The sequence below is a fragment of the Chamaea fasciata genome, unplaced genomic scaffold, assembly GCF_029207755.1.
Source record: "Chamaea fasciata isolate MVZ Bird 193981 ecotype frontalis unplaced genomic scaffold, bChaFas1.0.hap1 SCAF_7, whole genome shotgun sequence".
Taxonomy (NCBI): Eukaryota; Metazoa; Chordata; class Aves; order Passeriformes; family Sylviidae; genus Chamaea; species Chamaea fasciata.
In genome coordinates, this window is record NW_027094092.1 from 48,691,424 (window position 1) to 48,712,278 (window position 20,855).

The 20,855-nt window shown below is 40.6% G+C and overlaps 1 protein-coding gene across 5 annotated transcripts in view; it reads left to right on the plus strand.

Annotated features, from left to right (window-relative positions):
• The window catches only part of TUNAR (TCL1 upstream neural differentiation-associated RNA), a 135,006-nt gene extending 114,798 nt beyond the window's left edge, over positions 1–20,208 (plus strand). For all 5 annotated transcript variants that reach the window (XM_066186919.1, XM_066186916.1, XM_066186917.1 and 2 more), the window contains one exon: positions 18,683–20,208. In XM_066186919.1, the coding sequence (XP_066043016.1) occupies positions 18,683–18,868 (186 nt within the window). In that variant the 3' untranslated portion in view covers positions 18,869–20,208. The remainder of the gene's footprint in view (positions 1–18,682) is intronic.
• Positions 20,209–20,855: the final 647 nt, after the last annotated feature.

Consider the following 20,855-nt stretch of genomic DNA (forward strand, 5'->3'; position numbering starts at 1 on the left):
CAGGCTGTGTTTGCTGATGTAGTTTGACTGGCTTAACCCTCTCAGGATTTGGTCTTACTGCTTCTAGCCTACTGATTGGATGATAAAGCACAAATATGCAAAGCCAGTGCTTTTCACATAACCTAGAATTCCATGCAGACATTGATTTATGCTTGTACAGGACCATGGACTCAAAGAAAACCTCTTGGATCTATTACAGTACTACAGATCTATTCAGGTCCTGCAGGAGACATGGAAAGCAGTGAGGGCAAGCTGAGCTCGGTGCTGTCTTTGGCTGTGGGCAGGAGGCAGCAGCAGAAGCTGCTTTTGTGAGCCACTGGCAGGATTTGGCCCTGCTGCACCTGCAGGAGCTGCAGAAGCTCAGAACAGCTGCAAGTGTCAGCACAAGCTCATTCAAGAATGTGAATCCTACCAAGAGGAGGGTGTGCTTGAAATTCGGGAACCTTTTTGTTCTGTACTTATCACACAGATTGCAGCTGATATCAGTTATTGAGATCAGGGTCTGTCAGGGGCAGATATTGAAGAAATGATAAGAGAAACAGCCTCTTCTGGAGAATTAAATTCTGAGTGAATGCAACTCCCATAACGAATTCTGCAAGCACAGAGAATGCCAAAAAGATAGTAACTGATTTCACTGTCTGCTTGACTACATACTTGGTCCCAGTTATCAGAATTACATGTGGATCTTTATGTTGGTTTTTGGTATTAATGATTAATACTTTCATTACCTTTAAGGCCTTTTGCATAGAGGATCACTTGCACATATCTTTACTGATGCCTCTCTGGTTGTAACTGTACTCTTCCTTAACTACCTAAGCTAGAAAGCTGTGCTGCAGCATGGTTCAGGGGCTGTTCTCTTTATAAGCTGTTTCTAAACAAGACTAGGATCGACAAAAGAATGGGACTTCCTGAGAATCTTCATGGTTGCATGGTCTTTGAGGTTACTGGAACTGATAAGTTACTAGGTGGCTTATTTTCAGGGATTAACAGAGCTGTAGGGTCTATATATATGCTAGCAATTTGAGTGACCAGGTTACTACAAAGTATATTTTGTCTCTCTCATTGTTGCTCATCTGAGCAACTTTTGATTTCAAAACCTAATCCAGTACCTAGTGGTCAGTGGGAATTGTACCAGTGATTTCTCCCACGGCTGGATCACATCACTGGCTTGTTTCATCTTCACTGGAACAAGTTTCTGTGGTAGTAAATACAAATATACCTTGGGTTTGCACTTTGTTTCTTTATCTGGAACTTACTTTCCATTCCTTTCCTCTTTCAGGTATTTATCTGCCATGCACTCAAGGCTTCAGCAAATGTTCAGGGCATATCTCTGTGTCTCTGCACAATGCCTTTGCACACACATTTCCACTGGTATCAGAATTGCTCTCCACAGCTGGGTATGTCCAAGATTTAGCACACCTCTTGTTTTGTTTCCCTCAAGCAGCCTGTTTGTCAGCCACAAAACTCCATGAGAATGATTGATAATGAAAGAAACTGATTTCTTCTTTCTCCTTGTAAAATGACAGCACAACTCCATTTTAGGTCTTTGTTTACACTAGCACTAAACAATATTTATAAATGTGCCAGGCTGGCATTGATCTAGTTGGATTAATCAACAGGCAGGGGAGAGATGGTAGGGCATGGGCTTAGGAGTGCATCTAAAGGGTGGAGCAGGACTGTGGCTGGTTTCAGATAGCTGTTCTTCATGGGGCTTGCAGGCCTTTTATTTTCTAGGAGACTTCTGCTCCCACCTGGCTAGGTGGCAGCTAACTTGGGCACAGTTATCTGTGCAGCAGTCCTGTCATTGTAGCAGAGAAATAGATGATGTCAATTATGAATGACTGCAAGTTGGAAAAGTTGGAACAGGACGAATTTATAAGCCTTCTTTGGGAAGTTTTAAATGTCTTGTTTACTGTGCTGTTAAAAAAAAGGTAAAATGTTAAAAAAAAAGATGACCAGTCATCTGTAAATCTTCCTTTGATGTGATGCCTAGCGATATTCTAGTGTTTACAGTTTTGACAGCAAAATGACACAAGAAAAAAATCAAAATTAGCATTTACAAGAAGTCAGGAATGAGAAAACAGAAGGAAGGCAGCAGAGATTTGTGCCAACAGCGGGATTACGGCTTTCAAGGAATAGCAATGTTCCATCTATAAAGCACAGTCATTTTTGCAAATCCCTGTTTTCCTGCTTGGCAATTACCACCTGGCAACAGTGAGGAAGGCAGCCCTTACACTGCTTTGACAAGATGGCAATCATGTGCTTTAACAAAATGTTTAGTAGCTCTGCACAGCATCGTCCTGGCAGCATATGACTGGGGAGAGAGTGCTAATATGAAGGGAAGACAAAGACACAGTTTCTCAGAGCCAGGATTGTCCATGCTGACCAACTTCCCAACTGCAAAGGGTGTCCCTGTGTTCATGAAGGTGCCCTCAGGACCTCATAGGCCCTGACTCCTCAGTTCCCACCTGGTACTCTTGTCACTCAAACATCCTTCCTGTGATAGGCAACAGCATCCACCAAAACTGTAATTGCAAGTGCAATGTAGAAGAGTTTGTTCTTAACTGGTTTTGCAGCATGCAGCAAGTGGCACGTGTTGGTGAAGATGGTGTAAATGCAGGTACCTATGAGAAAGCTATTCTGTTCCTAAATATTTGCAAATATCTCCATGTGGTAAAGTGCTGTGGATTTGTAAGTCATGCACATTTTCTCTTCAGTAATGTTTACTTTAGCCCCAGGGACAATGCAGAGTGTAGCTGTGACCAGAATGGATGACTTCATAAGAGGAGGGAACTTACCCAGCTTCACTGACAGATTTTTATGAAGGGTTTCCCAAAGCCAGCCTGCAGCAGTGCATCACTACAGATATGCTTCTGACATTTGTAGTTCAAGAAGCAGTGGTACTAAAAGTAAAACACTGCCAGTGGGTTTCCATAAAAAGCCTGATTCTTGGATTATTTCTGGGGGTTTCAGTGTAGCTGTGAGCTGTGACCCTAAGCTTCCCCTTGGAAGGACTTGGCCAGCATGCATCTGTCTTCCTTTCCACCCCTGCCAAACAGGGTGATCTGCGGCAGTTCTGCAAGCTCCAGAGAAGCAAGGACTGGAGAAAGGAACCTGAATTTGGGAGGAACTGGAAGAAAGACACACATGAACTCAAGAAAAAAGATTCAGGACTCCTTTGAATGTTTACTTTCAGAAATAAGCCAAAAAATTCTCTTGACAAAACCTCAGCTTCATAAAAAAAATTAAAAAGTTAATTTATTATCCATAAAATAGATTACCCCTTTGGAAAAATACCTGGAGTTTTTCTTATCCATGCAGAATGGATATCCATGCCCAATATTCCTATGGCTTCTGCCATAGGTCCTAGTCTGATTACACGCATGATGGGTAGGTAAGTGTAATTATGATACAGGCAGATTTTTTGTCCCCAGGCAGGTTTTAAAATAACAACAAGAGTATAAATATTGGATCTATGGAAAGAAAATGTCCATTATTAAAATCAGTCCACAAGCTACTACTGTGAAAAGCTTTCTTCTTCAATACAGCTGTCAGCCCCACTGAGATTTTAAATTGAAGTTTGCCTAGTGTAACTTGCACTTTCTATTTAAAAGCAAAGTCTGAAACATTAAACTTTTGTCTCAGGTTTTTAAAGTACAGGAAAGCTAATATAATGGCTGCACTAATGTAGAGTTATGAGCTTTTAGGCTCCCCAGTTTTTGGCAAAGAAGGGTTGCGTCTCTTGATTCATGGAATAAGATACTTCCCAGTATGAATTTGCCATACTCTTTCTCTTCAGAAAAAAAAACCTGCATCCCTTCCTCTCCTCTGGACCATTTGGCATGGCTCTCTGGTTTGTAACTGCCTGTGCTTCGCTCCAGAGCTGGCTGCACTTCAGTCACCAGTTCCTGTGCTGGGTTTCTGTGTGAATTATTGGAGTGTGCTTGACATCTGGAGTTCTAAGGAAATGAGAACTCTGGTTCAAATCTCAGGCAGCAGCTTGAAAGGTGTACAGAGATGCCGAGCTGGGTCTGTGGTCCGACTGAGGCAATGCCCATGCCAAACTCAACAGAAAAAGTCACTGGGTGACAAAAGCTGTCTCCCCTCGTACCCCTGGCATGTGCAATGTGGCTTTTGGTGTCAGTTGGAAAAAGAATGGTTTAGAGGGTGACACAAAATCCCTGCACAAGGGTCAGATATGCCACCTGTGTCAGTGAAGTTTGGGCAGAGCTAAGGGCTGATAGGACAAGCAAAGTAGGACTTAGCCTGAGTTCTTAAGCTAGACAGGCTGGTGTGAAAGCAATTAACTGGCTGGGAATTCTTTGGAGAAAAATTAGTTCAAACAAAGAGAAATCTTTGGAAGGTTGTTTTGTATCAGGAGGAAATAGAGAGGAACTTTGTTTAAGGATGTTTTTATGAGTTGTGTTAATTTATTTTCATCCATCATTGGCATTGATTAACACTGGATTGGCAGGACAGTGTCACTATTAAGGCTTTATTAATCATCTTTAGCAAATTAGTTGGTGTAATAACAAAAAGAGGCCTGCACTCTTCATTTGGTGGGTTTTTTGTGCCCCTCCTTGGAGTCTCTAGAGTCACAGATCAATTGCTAGTGTTTAGTGACCTTCTGCTCAAGAGTGTATGGCCTGTGGGTGGGTCTTCTTCAATGGCTGGCGCTTGCACAGCGTATAAACAGGACACTGACCCTTTCAGCCTTACAGGAATAAAAGTCTCAGCACAATGAATTGTTCTTTAATGTTTTCTCCAGTGTACTGTTACATGCCCAAATATTTTTTTTTTCATCTTGAGCATATGTCCAACATTTCCTCTCTGCTCTCTTTGTTGCATAGGTTTGATTGTAGCCAAGAGCAAAGGTCAAACGACATTTTACTGTTTCTAATTTTATGTTTCTGTAAAGCTGAATTAAATTGTTGGTGCTGTAAAGTGACTTCTTAAAAAGCTTATGCTGCAACTCTTCAACCAATATAAACTGAAGATGAGCTGCATCAGTTTAAACCAGAGGGTGCAGAGAAAAATGTGGTCCAAAGCACGGGGTGCTGATCTGGAAACCAAGAAAAATGGTTTGGTTCTCTGGAGCAGTGGGCACCTTCATGAATTTAGTTAAAAATTTTCAGCTTCCTCTGTCTCAGGTTTTCTGAATGAGTGGTAGAGTGGCACTTCATTTTTAAAGCAATTTGCACATTGAATTTTTCAGTCATGGGATCTTTTTCCTTTCACATCTAACATTTATCAGTATGACTGATTAATCTACACTACAGATATGTTTTAAAATCATAATATCTGGGAATGCTGTGGTATCCTGGAATAGTTTAATTTTGTTTATCAGTGCTTGTGAGTATTTACTCACAGAATTTGGTGCCATTTCTCAGTCCAGATTTGGAGCAGCACTGACTTTTGTCTATCAAGCAGCCTTCCATTTCTTTCCTCCATAGTGAAGAAAATCCAAACATTCTCTTAGAGTATGGATGATTCTGATCAGCATTTTCAGGTTAACCTGAAATAATATTCAGTTCAGTATTCAAATAACCTTTGGAGAAGTTTGGCCTAAGTGGTTGGGTTTTTTTAATCTTAGATTTTTAAAAAGTTGTTAGAATTTCTTCAAATGTCATGAACTGAAAACGCCTGAATATCTCTGCTATGATTAGCAATTACTTTCCAACTTTCTTTCTTGAGGAAAGTCCTTTTTCTCACCAGAGCCTGGAGAACAGGGCTACCATTTTCCATGGGTTTTAGATGGTCTGTGACTAAAAGCTTTTTTTTCCACTATTATGGTCAGTTCTCCAAATCAGCTCATGCCAGTATTCCTTGATGCTGCCTTAGACCATGAAAGGGAAAGAAATGGATGAAAATCTCCCTAGAGGATCACCTGGCTTTAAAAATACAGGTAAAGCCAAATGGTTACTTTACAAATGTGAGCAAAGTATCTTAATGGAGAAAGCATCAATCCTATAGGCATGGTATGACAGCAGCTAGACTAAAACCTGGGTCTGTGGAAGCATGCAGAACAATTTGGGCAACAATTCATAACACATAAGGCTTTGTTTTGAAAACAAACTTTAAAGAAACATTATCCAATCTACTGTTTCCAGGCAAGTTGCTATTTATTTACTTATCACACTGGTTCAGTGGGACTCAGTGCTCTCCCTATGTGTCGTAAGAATTCTGGGACTTACACACAATCATTTCCAATGGCCAGTTTTGCATAATTCAAATACTATGAATATTTTATTTATTGTTAGCAGCCTCTTTATTGCAAGCAATATTTTAAATGAATCCGTTATATGTTAAGAAAAATCAGGATTAAACTTGGCTCTCTATTCTGGGGTCATAAGTCCAAATTAGCTTTCTTTTTAGCAGTAATTTTACTCAAGGTTTTGTGAATGGAATTTGACTTGGTGTCCGTTGAAGAAAAATGTGTCAAAATATACATTCTTTCTTGAAATCCTTGTGACGAATTATCAATATGCTAGTGAACCCTCTAATACAAAAAGTCAGTGAAATTTGTGGCTATGTTCTCGGTCTTATTCACATTTTATATGGTCACTATTTTAAATTACTAGCACTACATTAGAGTATGTCAAGATGCATCATATAAACAGATACAATTTACCATGACCTTGAGGCAACATGATGTGTACATTGCATTACATTAGCTATCAAAGTCTGTTCCTTATATAGTACAGTACCCAGTGCAGTCAGAGATTTGTGTTGTTAGGCATACAGAGTTGGGAGACATACGCAAATAATCTCTCCAGATCTGTGGCCACATAAGTTGTATCTTTTCAAAGAGAATTAGAAGTAGCAGTGAGAAAAAAGAACTGAACCCAAGTGGCTCTGCTCCATAGGTAAGGTGAAATCTTTTGCTAAACCGTGGAAACCTCTGCACCTTGGGAAGCACGTGACTGTGATGGTGACCAAGCGGGGGAACAGGTTGCACAGAGAGGTTGTGGAGTCTCCATCTTTGAGATACTGAAAAAATCCCTAGACATGGTCCTGGACAACTGGCTGTAGGTGATCCTGCCTGACCAGGGCGTTGGACCAAGTGACCTGAAGAGCTACCTTCCAACCTCAGCCATTCTGTCACCCTGTGATACCCACAACTCCCAACAGCAAACACTTGCTATAGCAATGCACCTGTGCACAGGGGTTAGGAAAGCCAGCTCTTCCCGTGCTATTTTCTTCTCTGCCTATCCCAATGGCCTTGTCAGAGCATTTTGTGAGTTAATCATGAACTTTTCCCTCCCAAATCCCAGTTCTCTGCTCTGCCACAGAGCTCTACCCCAAGACCTGAAGGGGAGATGTGTTACCTTGCCCTTGTGCTTTCCCATATGTGTTACTCCTGGCACAACCAGCTTCTTTCCCCAGGAGCAGGGGGCCTGCACAAGTTGAGATACCATCTCTCTTCCATGCCGTGCTCACTCAGAGCATGAGCCAGAGGGGCAGCTGCTCCCATGGATCGAGGCCCTGACTCTCCTGGTTGTGCCAGGTTTGTGCAAATCGACCTTCACCAACCCACTTCAACCTTCTGTTCTTCCTCCCTCCCTTTCTGATTCTTAATACTGTTGTAATTTTGCAAGCTGCTTGGGCTAGGTATCATTCTCACTATCTGTGTCTGGTTTCTAGCCCAGACGTCAGCAGGGGTTGCTGCATGCTGCTGCAATATAAATGACTAATGATGATGATAAAAGGTGTGGGAGTTGGTTGCCTGGAGTGTTACCCTACTTTGACAACTTTGTTTCAAAAACTAGCTTCTTCCTCAAATTATCTGCTATTTTATCTTATTACATCTAATATTTTACAAGTGGCAAGGGATTTTTGGCTGCCTCCATTTTGGAGTGCTCATCCCAGGGCTTTGAAAGAGGCTTTGAAATTTTCAGAGTTTGGATGGTGTTGCCAATGGCCTTCAGCATCAGTTGCAGGGTATTGGAACCTTTAAAAGTCAGCTGCAACTGCGTCCTAAAAGAGGTATTCAATAGAGAAGTGCTCTATTTTTAAATTTGGGCTGATACAGGTAATAATTACACACAAAACAGTATGTGAAAAGAACATTATCAAGGTTGCACGGCTCAGCACTTGAAGGTAAGAGATGCTGTAAGCAAAATTGTCTCTACTCCATTAATTTGCCACCTTGCACAGGTGCATCAGTCACAAACTATTTTTGCGCAGGATCTGAGTCTCACTTGGTGTGCATAACAAATGATTCAGTTTGGGAGCTCAATACTTGATTTTCTTTTCAAGGCATCGTTCAGACTCTGCGTGAAAGGAAAATTATTTCCCGCCGGGGCATTCCAGGGTGTTCCACTGTGCGGGTCCTTGCCATGTGCAAACACTGACCAATTTCCATTTATAGCATCTTAATAGCAATTCCGAGTATCCTTGCTCCCTAGTACAGCTGATAACCTAAGGCAAAAAAAAAGATCAAGATTACAAATATCCATAATTGTGGCTGTCTAATGTAAATTTTTCAGAGGATTTGGCAGCACATCCTGCAGCTCCTACTACCTTTCCCTACACTACTGGCCAGCAGTTGCCGCTTTCAGATGTTCCGATCCTCAGATCCCAAGGCAGGCTCCCAGAAACCCAGACCAGGGGAATAGGTTTGAAAAGCACAATGTGAGCCTCCTGTTCCTTGGAGCAGCATCTCAGACTTGCAGACCAAAGACTACTGTTCCTCTTCTCAGATTCTTCTGACACCTTTAAATCCTGACAAAAGCAAACAAACAAACAAAAAACCAAACAAAAAACCTAACAAACAAACAAACAAACAAACTAAAAAAAAAAAAGAAACGGAAACATTCTACAAGAAAAAGCTTTCTTTTCCTCCTCTTCTATGGCAAATGCATGGTGCTCTGCCTGAAGGTGGAATTTAGTGCTTTCTAAAGCCTACCTGATTAATGCATGAACAGAGGGAGGCTGAATTCTTTCTGGATCACCTTTAATTGTGGCATTTTTGGGGTGGTCTTTGCAAATTAATGAAAAAAAACCCAAAGAATGTATTTTTAAAAGCAAAATGAAAACCTTCTGCTGTTCAAATTTTCTTACTGAAAACTATCAATGTCATTTCAACCTATTGGAGAGCTGCAAGGATGCACTGAGCTAGGAGAATAAATTACAGGACAATAAACAGGAAAATAAATTACAAGAGAAGTAATTTCTTTTATAAAACCTATCACTTAAACATGTTTTCAGACACACAAAACCTTCTTCAGGACCTATATCAAACCATCTCAGCCATAGTAAAATTGAAAATACAGTCCTTACTTCAAAATTAAGATATTTGAGTATTTCACAGAAATGGTTGTCAGGGTTTTATCTGGATTTTAAAAAAAATTGTTTACAAGTATCATTCCTATAAACAGCAAAACCAGGTGACCTTTTTCCCCAAAAATATTTTTCCTGAGACAAATGGCCGGTAAGTATAATATAAAACCAAACAGTTATAATTTTAAAATTATTTAAAAAACCCCTGAACACAACTCTACTAAATCAGAAACTGACTGTTGGTTAGATTTATTTGTAGTGTCCCTTAATGTAGCCATAATTAATAATTAATTTTGGAATAAAGATATGGATGGAAGTACAAGTGGAGATTTTAGGCTTTTGAGATTTTTGTTTTACCTGCACACTAAAAGACCTTTCCTAGAGAAACTCTACTTCTGTATCCCTCAGGCTTCTGAATGTTCTTCTGGTGCACATTTGTTTTGTAAGGAGGGGTCACATCTGAGCTAAAGGTAGTTTGATCCATTACAGGCCAAATTATCTTTTGGCCTTGGCTGAACTTGGAGATATTATATAGCAACAAATTAATATAAATTTATGTCACTTTCCCTTCTCTTAGTATTTCTTAAATGTCTTTGAAGCAGCTCAGTTTCCATTCCAACATGCAGTGGTGAGGGCAGATCTTCAAATTGCTTATGACAGAGGTTATGTGCCTTCTGGCAGATAACGGAGACCTGTCTTTCTCTGAGAGTTGGTTATGGCATTTTTTCCTTGTACAGGACTTCAATGTATTTTTTCTCCTAAAAGAAAAGCCTGGAGATGCCCTTGAAATGGAAAAATAGGTCTAAAATTATAGAAATACTTTAGCATCTCATTCTTTCATGAAGCTTTTTCAGTTTCCACTTTTTTTTTTCAGTTTTCTACTTTTATCTGGGAAAAAGTTGCAAATTTGAGGACTTCCTACAGATTTTATTTATTTGTTGGTTTGTTTATTTATTTATTTATATCTGAATTTTCCAGATGTGCTTATGATAGATTTTTATTGTTCTGTTTTGTTAACCTCAGGAAAGATGGGCCAAAGACTGGAAGAGAGAGCTCTGACTTCAAATCTTTATAATTTCTGGCGTGTGGTAGGGAGAAGTGTTAGCTTTTCCTTTTCCTTTTCCTTTTCCTTTTCCTTTTCCTTTTCCTTTTCCTTTTCCTTTTCCTTTTCCTTTTCCTTTTCCTTTTCCTTTTCCTTTTCCTTTTCCTTTTCCTTTTCCTTTTCCTTTTTTTTTTCTTTTTTTCTTTTCTAACAGAAAGTGTCCTTTCTGACAACCTTGATATGTGTAAATGACAAAATCTTTGGAGTAAGGACAGTACATCTTCAGCTCACAGGCCAGACATTAATACCTGAAGCACAGAAAGGTTTTGCCATCTGCTGCTTAAAACTCCTTCAAATTAATAGAAAAGCCAGAGAATAAGGCAAGAAAAATAACCAAATGCATGGGATAGCCTCTGTACCAGGATATCACAAGACAGACTGGGATTTGTCAGTCTTGAAAAAAGATGACTACAGGGATCTGGTAAGAGACTTACAGCATTCTAGGGGGCCTGAATAATAAAAGCCAATTACTCATTTTGTTCCAAATTGCCTAATGAGGAGTGAAAAAAAAAAGCCAAAACTGGATACTGTTTCAGAAGTCCCTTAATTATCTTTTGACCTCATTTTTAGAGGACACTATAGTGACAGGTTCACTAAAGAGTCTGGACTGCAAAATACCAAACCAGAAAGAAAACAATATTAGGTACCAAAGTCAAAGAATAAAATGCTACTAAAAATAGCTGCATTCATGCACTAATTAAACTACTGACTACTCATGGGATAAAGTTGTTCCTTGCTTTTCATTTATTCAACCAATTTTTGTATTTAGTCATCTTAAAGACTTTCTTGTTGCCTGCTAAAGTGAAAGGCAGCCCACAAATTCTGATGTCAGCTACTGTGAGAAAATATTGTCACTAACTTCCAATAAGGATTTAATTTTCTTCTATGAGAGCAACAAATGGAAGCAGAAGTTGGAGCAATATTTGCACAAGTATATACTATAGAAATCTAAAGGTCTGAAAGAAAATAATGAGTATATAAAAGGAGGAAAATGGCAAGTGTGTGCTACAGTACCACTGAGAGTCAAAAGCTTCTGCTTCTGTGCATTAGCAGTGAGCAACCAAACAAGGAGCTGTGTATCAGGAGAATGAGTTGTGAAGACAAAATAGGCCAGTCTAAACCAAACAAAAGCACACTGAATTTTCACCACTCTTTAGGCTGAGCCAGAAAATTAGTAATGTCTGTACTTGTTGAATTTGGACTTTTAGTCATAAAAAGTCAAAAAAGGTCAAAAAATAGTCATAAATGCTTCCTCCCATTGTGTTTTATATAGACTGTAAATTTTGATCTGTAACAATTCATTCTTCATAGTCCATCTCATACCAAAAGGGAAAGGACTGTGGGTTAAAGGGTAATTTGCTCACCCTTTGGTCAGGTTTTTTTCTTCCACAACCTAGGAAACTAGGACTTGCGAAGCCTTATGAATCCTGACATGGGAAGCCTTGCTCTTGGTGGAGGAACCAAAGGCTGTCAGTGAGTCTGGTGATGGCACTGCCTGCACAGTAGTAACAGCCTGGTGCTTGAGGATCATTATTCTGCTATGGATTATAGCTTTGTTTCTAAGGATATTCGTATGGAAAATATTTGGTTTCTTTTCAATATTGCTTAGGTATCCTGAGCATATCACGGCTGTGAGTAGTCCCAGAGACATAAACAAGGAGAAGGAAGAACTGTAAAACTGGCTGCAAGTCCTTTTCCTCCCCTGACTTCTAAGCTGCCTGGGGGATAAAAACTGCTGCCAGAGCAAACTGGATCAGACCCAAGGTGGAGAGCAGGATGAGCCCTGTAATACATTACTTACTTAAATTCTGCCCTCTCGGAGCAACCTCCTTGCTGCTGAGTGCTTCCCTTTATTCTGGATGGGGTCTCACATTGCTTTGGAGACCTTTGGAAATATCCTGCCTGTAGTGCTATAAATAGCAAGTATTTCCCACTGACTAAAACCTGCAGCGTAGCAGCAGTCTGATGTGGGTTTATTTTTCTGCTTGAGGACTACATAAGTGCTTGTGTCCTCTCTCCACTGAGACATCCCTTCACTTTAGGCACTGGTCCCTCTGCTCACTGCTGGGGAATGTTATTGAACCTGGCTCACATTCCTGCTGCTTCTGATCCTTTTTTCTCTAATGAAAGACCTCCCCATAGGCACCTTTCCTATTTTCTCCTCTCCCTTCTCTTATGGCAGGTCTTTGCTTCTCTTGGGTATACTGCTTTCTATTGTTTATTAATTTCTGCTCATTCCATTTTGATTCCTCTGCTATTCGTACATACTGTTCACTGCCTGTGCACACTGCTGTGTCTGGATGAGCTTTTAGTCAAGCTTCTTATAACCCCACAGCTTCTCTTGGCCTTATCTTGCATTTACATGGTGCCTTTCAGTTCCTTGAAATCCAACTCTAAGAATAAATGCAAATGTGTTCCCTGCACCTACCAGTGCTTCTCTGAGCAGGATCTTGACTGATAGCTGACAGCACTCTGTGTTACTGGAGTTCAGAAGAGGACTGTCCAGTAAAAATGGCACAAGGATCAAGAGCAGATGCAAAGTCGTTACAGAAGTGAGAATGTGACAATGTAATCCCTAGAAAAAGAACAGCAAGTAAGCACAAACCTGTGTGCCAAGCGTGCCTTCCTCCTGCACATCATAAGCAGCAGAACTTAGTGCCTTGCTCAGCACCTTGCTTGGGGACTGGCCAGGATTTGATCTAGGCAACCAACTTCTCAAGTTTGCCCTTGGAGGAAAAAGAGTCTAGAAGTACTTCTTAGGAGGGAAGGAACAAAACTGCCTTCGGCTGTGATGTTCAAGTGAGGTTAAATCCTCGAGGAGCCTCTCCTCCCTGTTTGGTAATTCAAGCACTTGTTTGTGAGATAAAGGAAGGTGTCAGCTCCAGCAGCATCTGAACTCACACACTGCTTTGTATGATTTCTGTGCCCTCTTCAGTTTGCTAATCAAAACAAGTTTCCGCTGTTTTTCTTATCCCCGGAGGGTGGAACTATCCTCAGAAAATTAAAGCTCTCTTATCTCTTAATGTGTCATCACAACTAATAGCCTGGGGACTGTAAACAAGTTTAAATATCAAAACAATTTGGTTGGTGATTGTCTGTGATTATGGATTAAGAATACAAAATTTGTGCTCCTGATATTCAAGGTAGATTGAAAACAAGGAGCCATATCCTCAGCTGATGTAAATGGAAGTGGCTGAGCTGAACTCGGGGAGGAAGACTGCCTTGTACCAGCTGAGCATCTGATCTTGGGAGGTTTTCAGAAGTTTCCATTCTTGTTTTCCAAGATGCCAGATAATACATGACAGCACAGGGCTGATCAGAAGGAGCACTGAGGGCCCCCAGGAGAGCCTGGATGATCCTCCCCTTCTCTGAGTTCCCAGGAGCTCAGATTCTGCTGGCTGAGCCCTCCATTCACAGCCTCTTTGGGGAGCTCATAAATAATGGCTTAGAGGAGAAATTATTTACTATTACAAAACTTTTTCAAGATCAAGTCAAGGTGCCAGCATATCCAAAACCCGTCAGATATGTCAGGGCAGGTGCTTTGTGAGGGATGTGCTTTGTATCTTTGATGTGACAAACATACTGCAGTAAATTCTCTAACATGCACTTGCTACTGCCTTTTCCAAAGCCCTGCCATCAAGCCATCACCTTTAGATCAGTCACACTGAGTGAGGAGATGCAAAAAGATCTTTTGCTAGAAGTGCTTTTCCTGGTTCATTGGACTGTTTGCAGTGGCAGTGATGTGCAGCATGTTCCTCAGATTTGGGGAGATGGTAGTAGGTGTATTTCATGGCACAGCTGGATTTAAAACTTTTCACGTTAGTGCGTTCCTCTTTTGGAAATATTTATGGGCTCTCACTTTTGTTATGGACCATTTTCTGCTATAGGCTGAATAACCTATTCTTCAAAGAACCCCACAGATGAAAAAGTGAGGCAGAGAGAGAATAAGTGGATTTCATGTAGATGTATATGAAGTCAGCAGAAGTGCAAGGAGATGAATAGTGCTAGGAGTGTCCTAACCATTGAACTGTCCTTGTCTCCCATGTGCAGTGCAGAATACGCAGAATATTTATCTTTTAATGGATAGCTTTTTGGCATACATATCTTTTCAAAGGCTGATGTTAGGTTAATGATGAATCTTACAAAATGAAGTAGGAAAGACATTTATTTTGATGTAGCAGGAAAGTGCTTTCCTAATGAGGTAGTAATTAAATAAGAAGGATAGTTATAAAAAAAAAAAGAAAAATTTAGTGTTCTCTAGCCCTCCTATCAGCAGTTCTAGCAGTGGTTCTGGGTGAGGAAAAGGAATGTTTCTGTCAAGCATGAAGTACCACCAGAAAAATATAAAAGGAAAAATGTGTCATAAGAATTATAAAAAATATTAAATAATGTCAAATAAATGAAATCTGTTTCTAGAAGAGAATAATAATGACTGAGAAAAGGTACCCAGAAAGCCAGATGACTTTTCTATTTTCTTAATTGGGGTAATTATACTAAAGATGGCAGCAAGTATTTCCCCAGTAGCAAAAAAACCCCATGAACCCCAGCCAGCAAAATTACTGCTCTGAGCATGAGATCTGTGAAGGTTAAAGGCTTGAGTCTGCCATTAGGAGAGTGCTACTTTTCTCCCAAGGTCAGTCCTTACATATGGAGAAGTAATTTTGATTCTGGTCTCCTCACTGTACAAAGTCAACGCTTACCTTGATTTCAACAGTGCTATATTTGGCAAAGTACTAATATAATTGTATTTGGTCCCAGTCATGTCCTGTTTGAATGTTAAACTCCTCTTAATACCAAGCCATTGTGTGCTCCCTCTTGTATCTTAGGTGATGTATAAAATAGAGAGCAGCACACACCCACTGGAGCAATCCCTCCAGGGAAACCTGTGCTGCCAGTGCTCACACTATGTGTGTTTTTGGGGTTTTACTTCACACAAGATTTTGTCTGGATCCCTACTCCCATGGGCTGAGAGCACTTTTTTGGGTGTAGTTTCCAAAAAATATACAGTTTATGCAGTCCCAGGATGCACCGTAGCATGAGCCAAATACAGCACATGGGCACATAGAGATGACTTTCAACAAATCACACTGTGCATCAGCCCATGTGTAAACCCTCAGATGCTGATGCCCCCTTGTTGTTCATCCTGTTCCAGCCACCAGCTTCTCTGTGCATATTTCATTGCATCACACTGAGGACTTCTCCCTCAGGTAAGGCCCCTTGGAGGGACAAAAAAACCTGGCAGTCTGATTCACATCACCTGAATTGAAACCACCCACTATCTCCTTGCTAATAAGTACAACTTGTAAAGAAGAAAAATGTGATTTTACACCCTCAAATCAGAGACTGTACAGCCCAAGGACCTTTGCATTTCTCATTAGCCAGTGATGGGTGCCTGGGAGAGACTTTATTAGTAAGGCAAAGATGTGGTGGTACTTCCCCAGAATAATTTCTTAGCTTACAGAAAATTCACAACTCAAGGACTTGCTAAGCCAGAGGCTTTGTCTCCATATCTAATAGCTTTGGATATGTCTCCTTTGTTTGTGGATTATTTAGCTACTTTTTAGATTGATGTTAATTTTAGGATCTAGCGTTCTGCAGGAGAGAATTTGATATTGACTTGGTGCTGCACAGTTTATCAAGAAAAGAATGGGGATGTTAATAACAGGAGATCAGGTGCTGTCTGAGCCCCCACGCTGCCTCTGTTCACATTAATCCTGGAATCAGGATTTCCTAGTGCATGCGGTACAGGGTCACCGTGCCAAAGTGAAGAATGCCAGTGGCTGCAGAGCAAAGCTGCCCCAGCTGGGCCTCTGCACCACTCTGTGGGTTTTTGATGTGAATGGGAAACTCTGCCCAAACCACGGGATGCAGAGTCAAATTGTACCTTCTCTGGCTTTTTTCGAGCCAGAAAGGCTTGACCCACAAGATGCTTGGGCATGATCATATTTCTGTGGGAACCAGAGTGCTAAATCAAAAGTGTTCAGCTCTTGTGGGAGCCAGCCAGAAAGAATTTCACTCTCCCCTCAAATCCTTGCATTACAGGCCTGGAATTTTATCAGACTATATTTATAATCCTACTTGATTTCTCAAACAGTGAAATGCAAACTGTTGGCCAGAGGGAAAACTTTCCAGTTACTGAAGGGGAAAATAACACAATATCCAAATGACTCATTGCTCTGTGGGTGAAGTAATGGCTGCATGTCATAGCCTAGGATGTGGATTTGTGGTCTGATGCCACATGGAGTGGATGCACTTAGGTGGCGACGTTAGTGTAAATGACTTTGGTAGGACCTCTCCTGTGATTTCCCAGAGACAAGTTGCTTGTTAAGATACCACTGACTGCTCAGTAGCAATTAACAAGAAAGGGAGGACACACACCTGACACAGTGCAACCAAACCCTCCTCTGGACCCCAGCTGGGGTAAATATGACAAAACCCTTCTGCTGCTAGAAGAGATAGGTGCTGCAGGAAGAGTTGGAGATGGCTGTGGCTGAAGGAACTCTGGAGCCAGAGTTTCTGAGGGCTGGAAGGGGATCTGGAGAGGGACAGCAGGAGCCTGTGTAGGTACCTGGCGCCTGTGAAGTTTTGCTCTCCTGGGGCAGGATACAAACACTTTGTGGATGATGATGGTCTGATGTTTGATGCTCTGCTGTTTGATGCCCTTCTCCTTCATGCTCCCTGCTCCCACTGATTGCTGTCTGCTGTGGGCACTCAGGTTTCTGACTCCCTTGTTATTTTTTCCTCTGATCCACTGGTTACAATCAGACGATGTATAAATGCTAATGCAAGTGTAAGTGCAAAGGCCTCTGCAGAGTCCGACTTCTGCCTTACTTGCCACTAATCACTTGTACCTGCTGGGAATCAAACACTTCTACGAAGTTGCCAGCAGTCACTCTCTGTCCTATATATGAACAACTTCCAGATGTACAAAAATACAGGTTGTTTTGTCTGGATCCTCAGTTCTTCCTCTCAGTCTCTCCATTTCAGGATTTCCTTACCTCTCCCATTGCTTTCCATCCTTTCAGTACTCTGGCTGCTGCTCTGTGGCTGTGCAGTGCAGGAGCAGCACAGAGGAGCTGGAGGTCAGGACTTTCATCTGGTGATACCTGCTGGAGGGGACATGCCCAGAGAGTTGGTGGCCAGCTCTTGGGGAGCCCTCACCACCCTGAACATGTGCACTGCCTGGGAGGTACTGGTTTTGCTCTCAGTTAGTGGAGGGAGGAATGTGGGTCCACTAAAGGACCAAATCAAATCCCTCTTTTAGGCAGGAGCTGTTGGGGAACAATTTTTTTCTCTACATCCTACCACTGCTTTCTGCTGCAGAAATATGATGGGATATGGGGTTTGTAGCTTGGAAGACAGCAGCAGGGCTTTGCCTGAACCCAGATCTTGGCAGATCAGTTGGCGTTGGGAGACCAGCCAACGTTTTTCAGTTTTCTGGGACACTCCGGTTTGCCCATGTGATTAAAATTTGCAGTGCTAGATAAACACAGATAAGAACATATCCATTTCTAATTTGAACAATCAGATGTTTACCCACTTTGGGAAGACCAAGGGAGCTTCTTTGTTTGTGGCTTCAGCTGTGCTGGGAGTCAGAGCTTGTCCCACACTTAAGAATCTTCTTTTTTTAGGCTGGGGCTGTTGCTTGGGAAATGGCCGTATTCTCCCTGCAGGCAGATCGATACATTTCAGCTCACTGCACTGCAAGTAACTTTTCATCATACATTAAGAACGAGGAAAATAAAAGCCAAGATGGATGTTATTTTGGTTTTGCTTTTATTTTGAATTATTTATTAAGAAGTCACTGCTGTCTTCCTTCTCATCGGGAGACAAAATGCCTTTCTCTTTAATGATTTTTTTTCCTAGTAAAAAAGAAGCAAGGTCTTCCCAGTTTTATTTCCCTCACTTGCTTCTTGGTACTGAAGTGTAAATATGGGGTCTCCACAGCATGGCAAGATGATCTCCTGCATTCCCAGGGGAGGCAAAGTCCCCACAGATGCTGGAGGAATCACACCTCATGGTACATTTCTGACCAGTTTTATAATGACATAGCAGCTGAATTATGTGTGCTAGAAGTCATTGCTGGCACCTAAGCAGAGGGTTATAAGTAAACCACAGAACAGATGAACTATAATTTTAATTATTTACTAAATAACTAATAGAAATACTATTCTTTTTCAAGCGAATTCTTAATAAAATGTGTTATGGGGCAAAAATTCTGTCATTGGCTCCATTATTAATATGAGTTTCTATGCTCTCAGTAATAATCCATTTTGATGTTTTTGTTCCTAAATCCAGGTTATTCTGAAGGGGAGGATAAAGAAACTGGCCACCAAGATGGTAATCACTAGTGGAAATGAAGAAGATAAAGGCAGTCAAGAAAAGGAAAGCAAAGAAGAAACCATCTTGGCAATGCTTGGAATTATTGGGACAATTCTGAACCTCATTGTGATCATTTTTGTGTATATTTATACAACGTTGTAAACTAGAAGGCATGCAAATAGACCAGATAAAATGGCCATTAAGAGTGACAACAAACATTGCTGACTATTGACAAGTTCTTTAATCAGAATTGACTCTGTATTATATTAACACATCATAAAAGCACTGCCTGAAGGCAGCGAAGACTGAAGCACAATTAATTTAACAAGACTTTTTCACACAGTAATAAGCTTAACTCTTCTCTCCTGCCCTCTCCCTTTCGGTTTGGTTTTTAGTTTGGGGGAGAATGACTGCAGTTATATAAGTTGTAGCTTTGAAGAAATCCACCAGGGATAGGTTGTTTTAACGCAACAACAACAACAACAACAACAACAACAACAACAAAGGAAAAGAGAGAAACTGTACACTATATATAATTAGAAATGTATGCTGTATACCCGCAAAGATTGAACTCAAAGATAGCTTCATAGCACAGATCACGTGTCTGTTAGGTCAAATGGGTTTTTCTCTTGGTTTTTGCTTTTACTTACATTGAATCCGACAAGCTTTTTATTTAGAATGAACATATGGTGCAATCATGAAAAAAACAATTCCATTGAGCAAGGTCTGCCTAAACCTGAAAAAATGTTGGGAGAAATACATTACATGGTTATTTTTCCTTTCTCATTTGCTTAACATCTGTGTCTGTTCATACCAATGTTTATAAATATATATTTTTAATAAATGTGCTATATTTTTAGCATGAACCAAATATTTGGAGACACTTGTATTCATGCAGCTAAATTTTGTTTGATGAAGTGCCCCTTTTGACAATGGATGTTATTTTTCTCGGCAATTATACAGCAGTCTTGTTTGCAGCCCTCTCACTGAGGTCTGAAGCAAGCTCACATCATGCTCACATGCATGACTTGAAGTTGGAATGTCAGCTGAAAAGCATTGCTGCTTAATATGGGAAATAGCAAAACATTGTAAGGTGACCTTTGGAGACTGGTTGCAGAAAGAAGGCTCTCTTTACAGATAAAAAAAGAAAAAGCGAATGAAAGGAATACTGAGGCGTCACAAAATATTGCAAAATTCATAGAATTTATGGCTTTCAGAGTCTGGTCACGCTCTCTAAGTACTTGTGCTAAGAGAAGTGAGCAGAGGTTTATACAGTTGAAAAGAGAAATTTATAGAGCCTATAGTGAGGGGCTTAAGGGAAATCCAGATTGTAAATACAGGGTGTATTTTAAATGTGAGGATCATTAACTGTTTACGCTTCTCTGACATGTGCTTTAACTGAGTTGCAGTGAAAGTGCAGTGCAGTGAAATTCTCTGACTTGTGTTTTTGACAGGAATGTGCAATGATGATGATCACCATTTTTCTTCAGAGTTCAGTACCTATAAATATACAAAGCATTAAAAATATGAGACCTCAATTCTGCCTCAAGCTGCCTAAGTACATTGCCCACTAACTCTGATATATCCTCTTAAAAATAGGTCAATTAATTGTTTACTGACTTGTGGTTCGGATTGCATCCTCAGATGCACAAGGAGGATTGGTATTCAAGTCAGCTAGAACTGTGAAAATGTTGACCTTAGAGTCTCATTAATTTTAGTGATCAGACCTGTCCCTCTGGTATCAATAATGAGTATTTCACTGTTTTCGAGGGTCTAGGAAAGATCTCAAAAATACAGAATTTCCATGCAGGATATAAAAGAAAGCCTGAGGGGCACCTCTTATAAACAGAAATGTTTAGTCTCTTATGGTACCATTCAGTCAATAACAAAATCATTAAGGGTAGAAGAAAGGTCAGTAAATAAATTACAATGAACTCCAATATGAAGACTGAAGGAAAGCAGAGCAAAAATAATTGCTTGTTAATGAAAACATGACAGGGTGAGAGAGGTGAGGAAATGAGCACAGATTTGAAGTAGAAAACAGCACAGAAAGCCAGTGCCATGCATGCCAGCATGGCTGAGGAAACATTTCTGTTTGCACAGTGCTGGTAGAGCTACAGGTCTCAGAGAGGACAAGAAACAGTAGTGG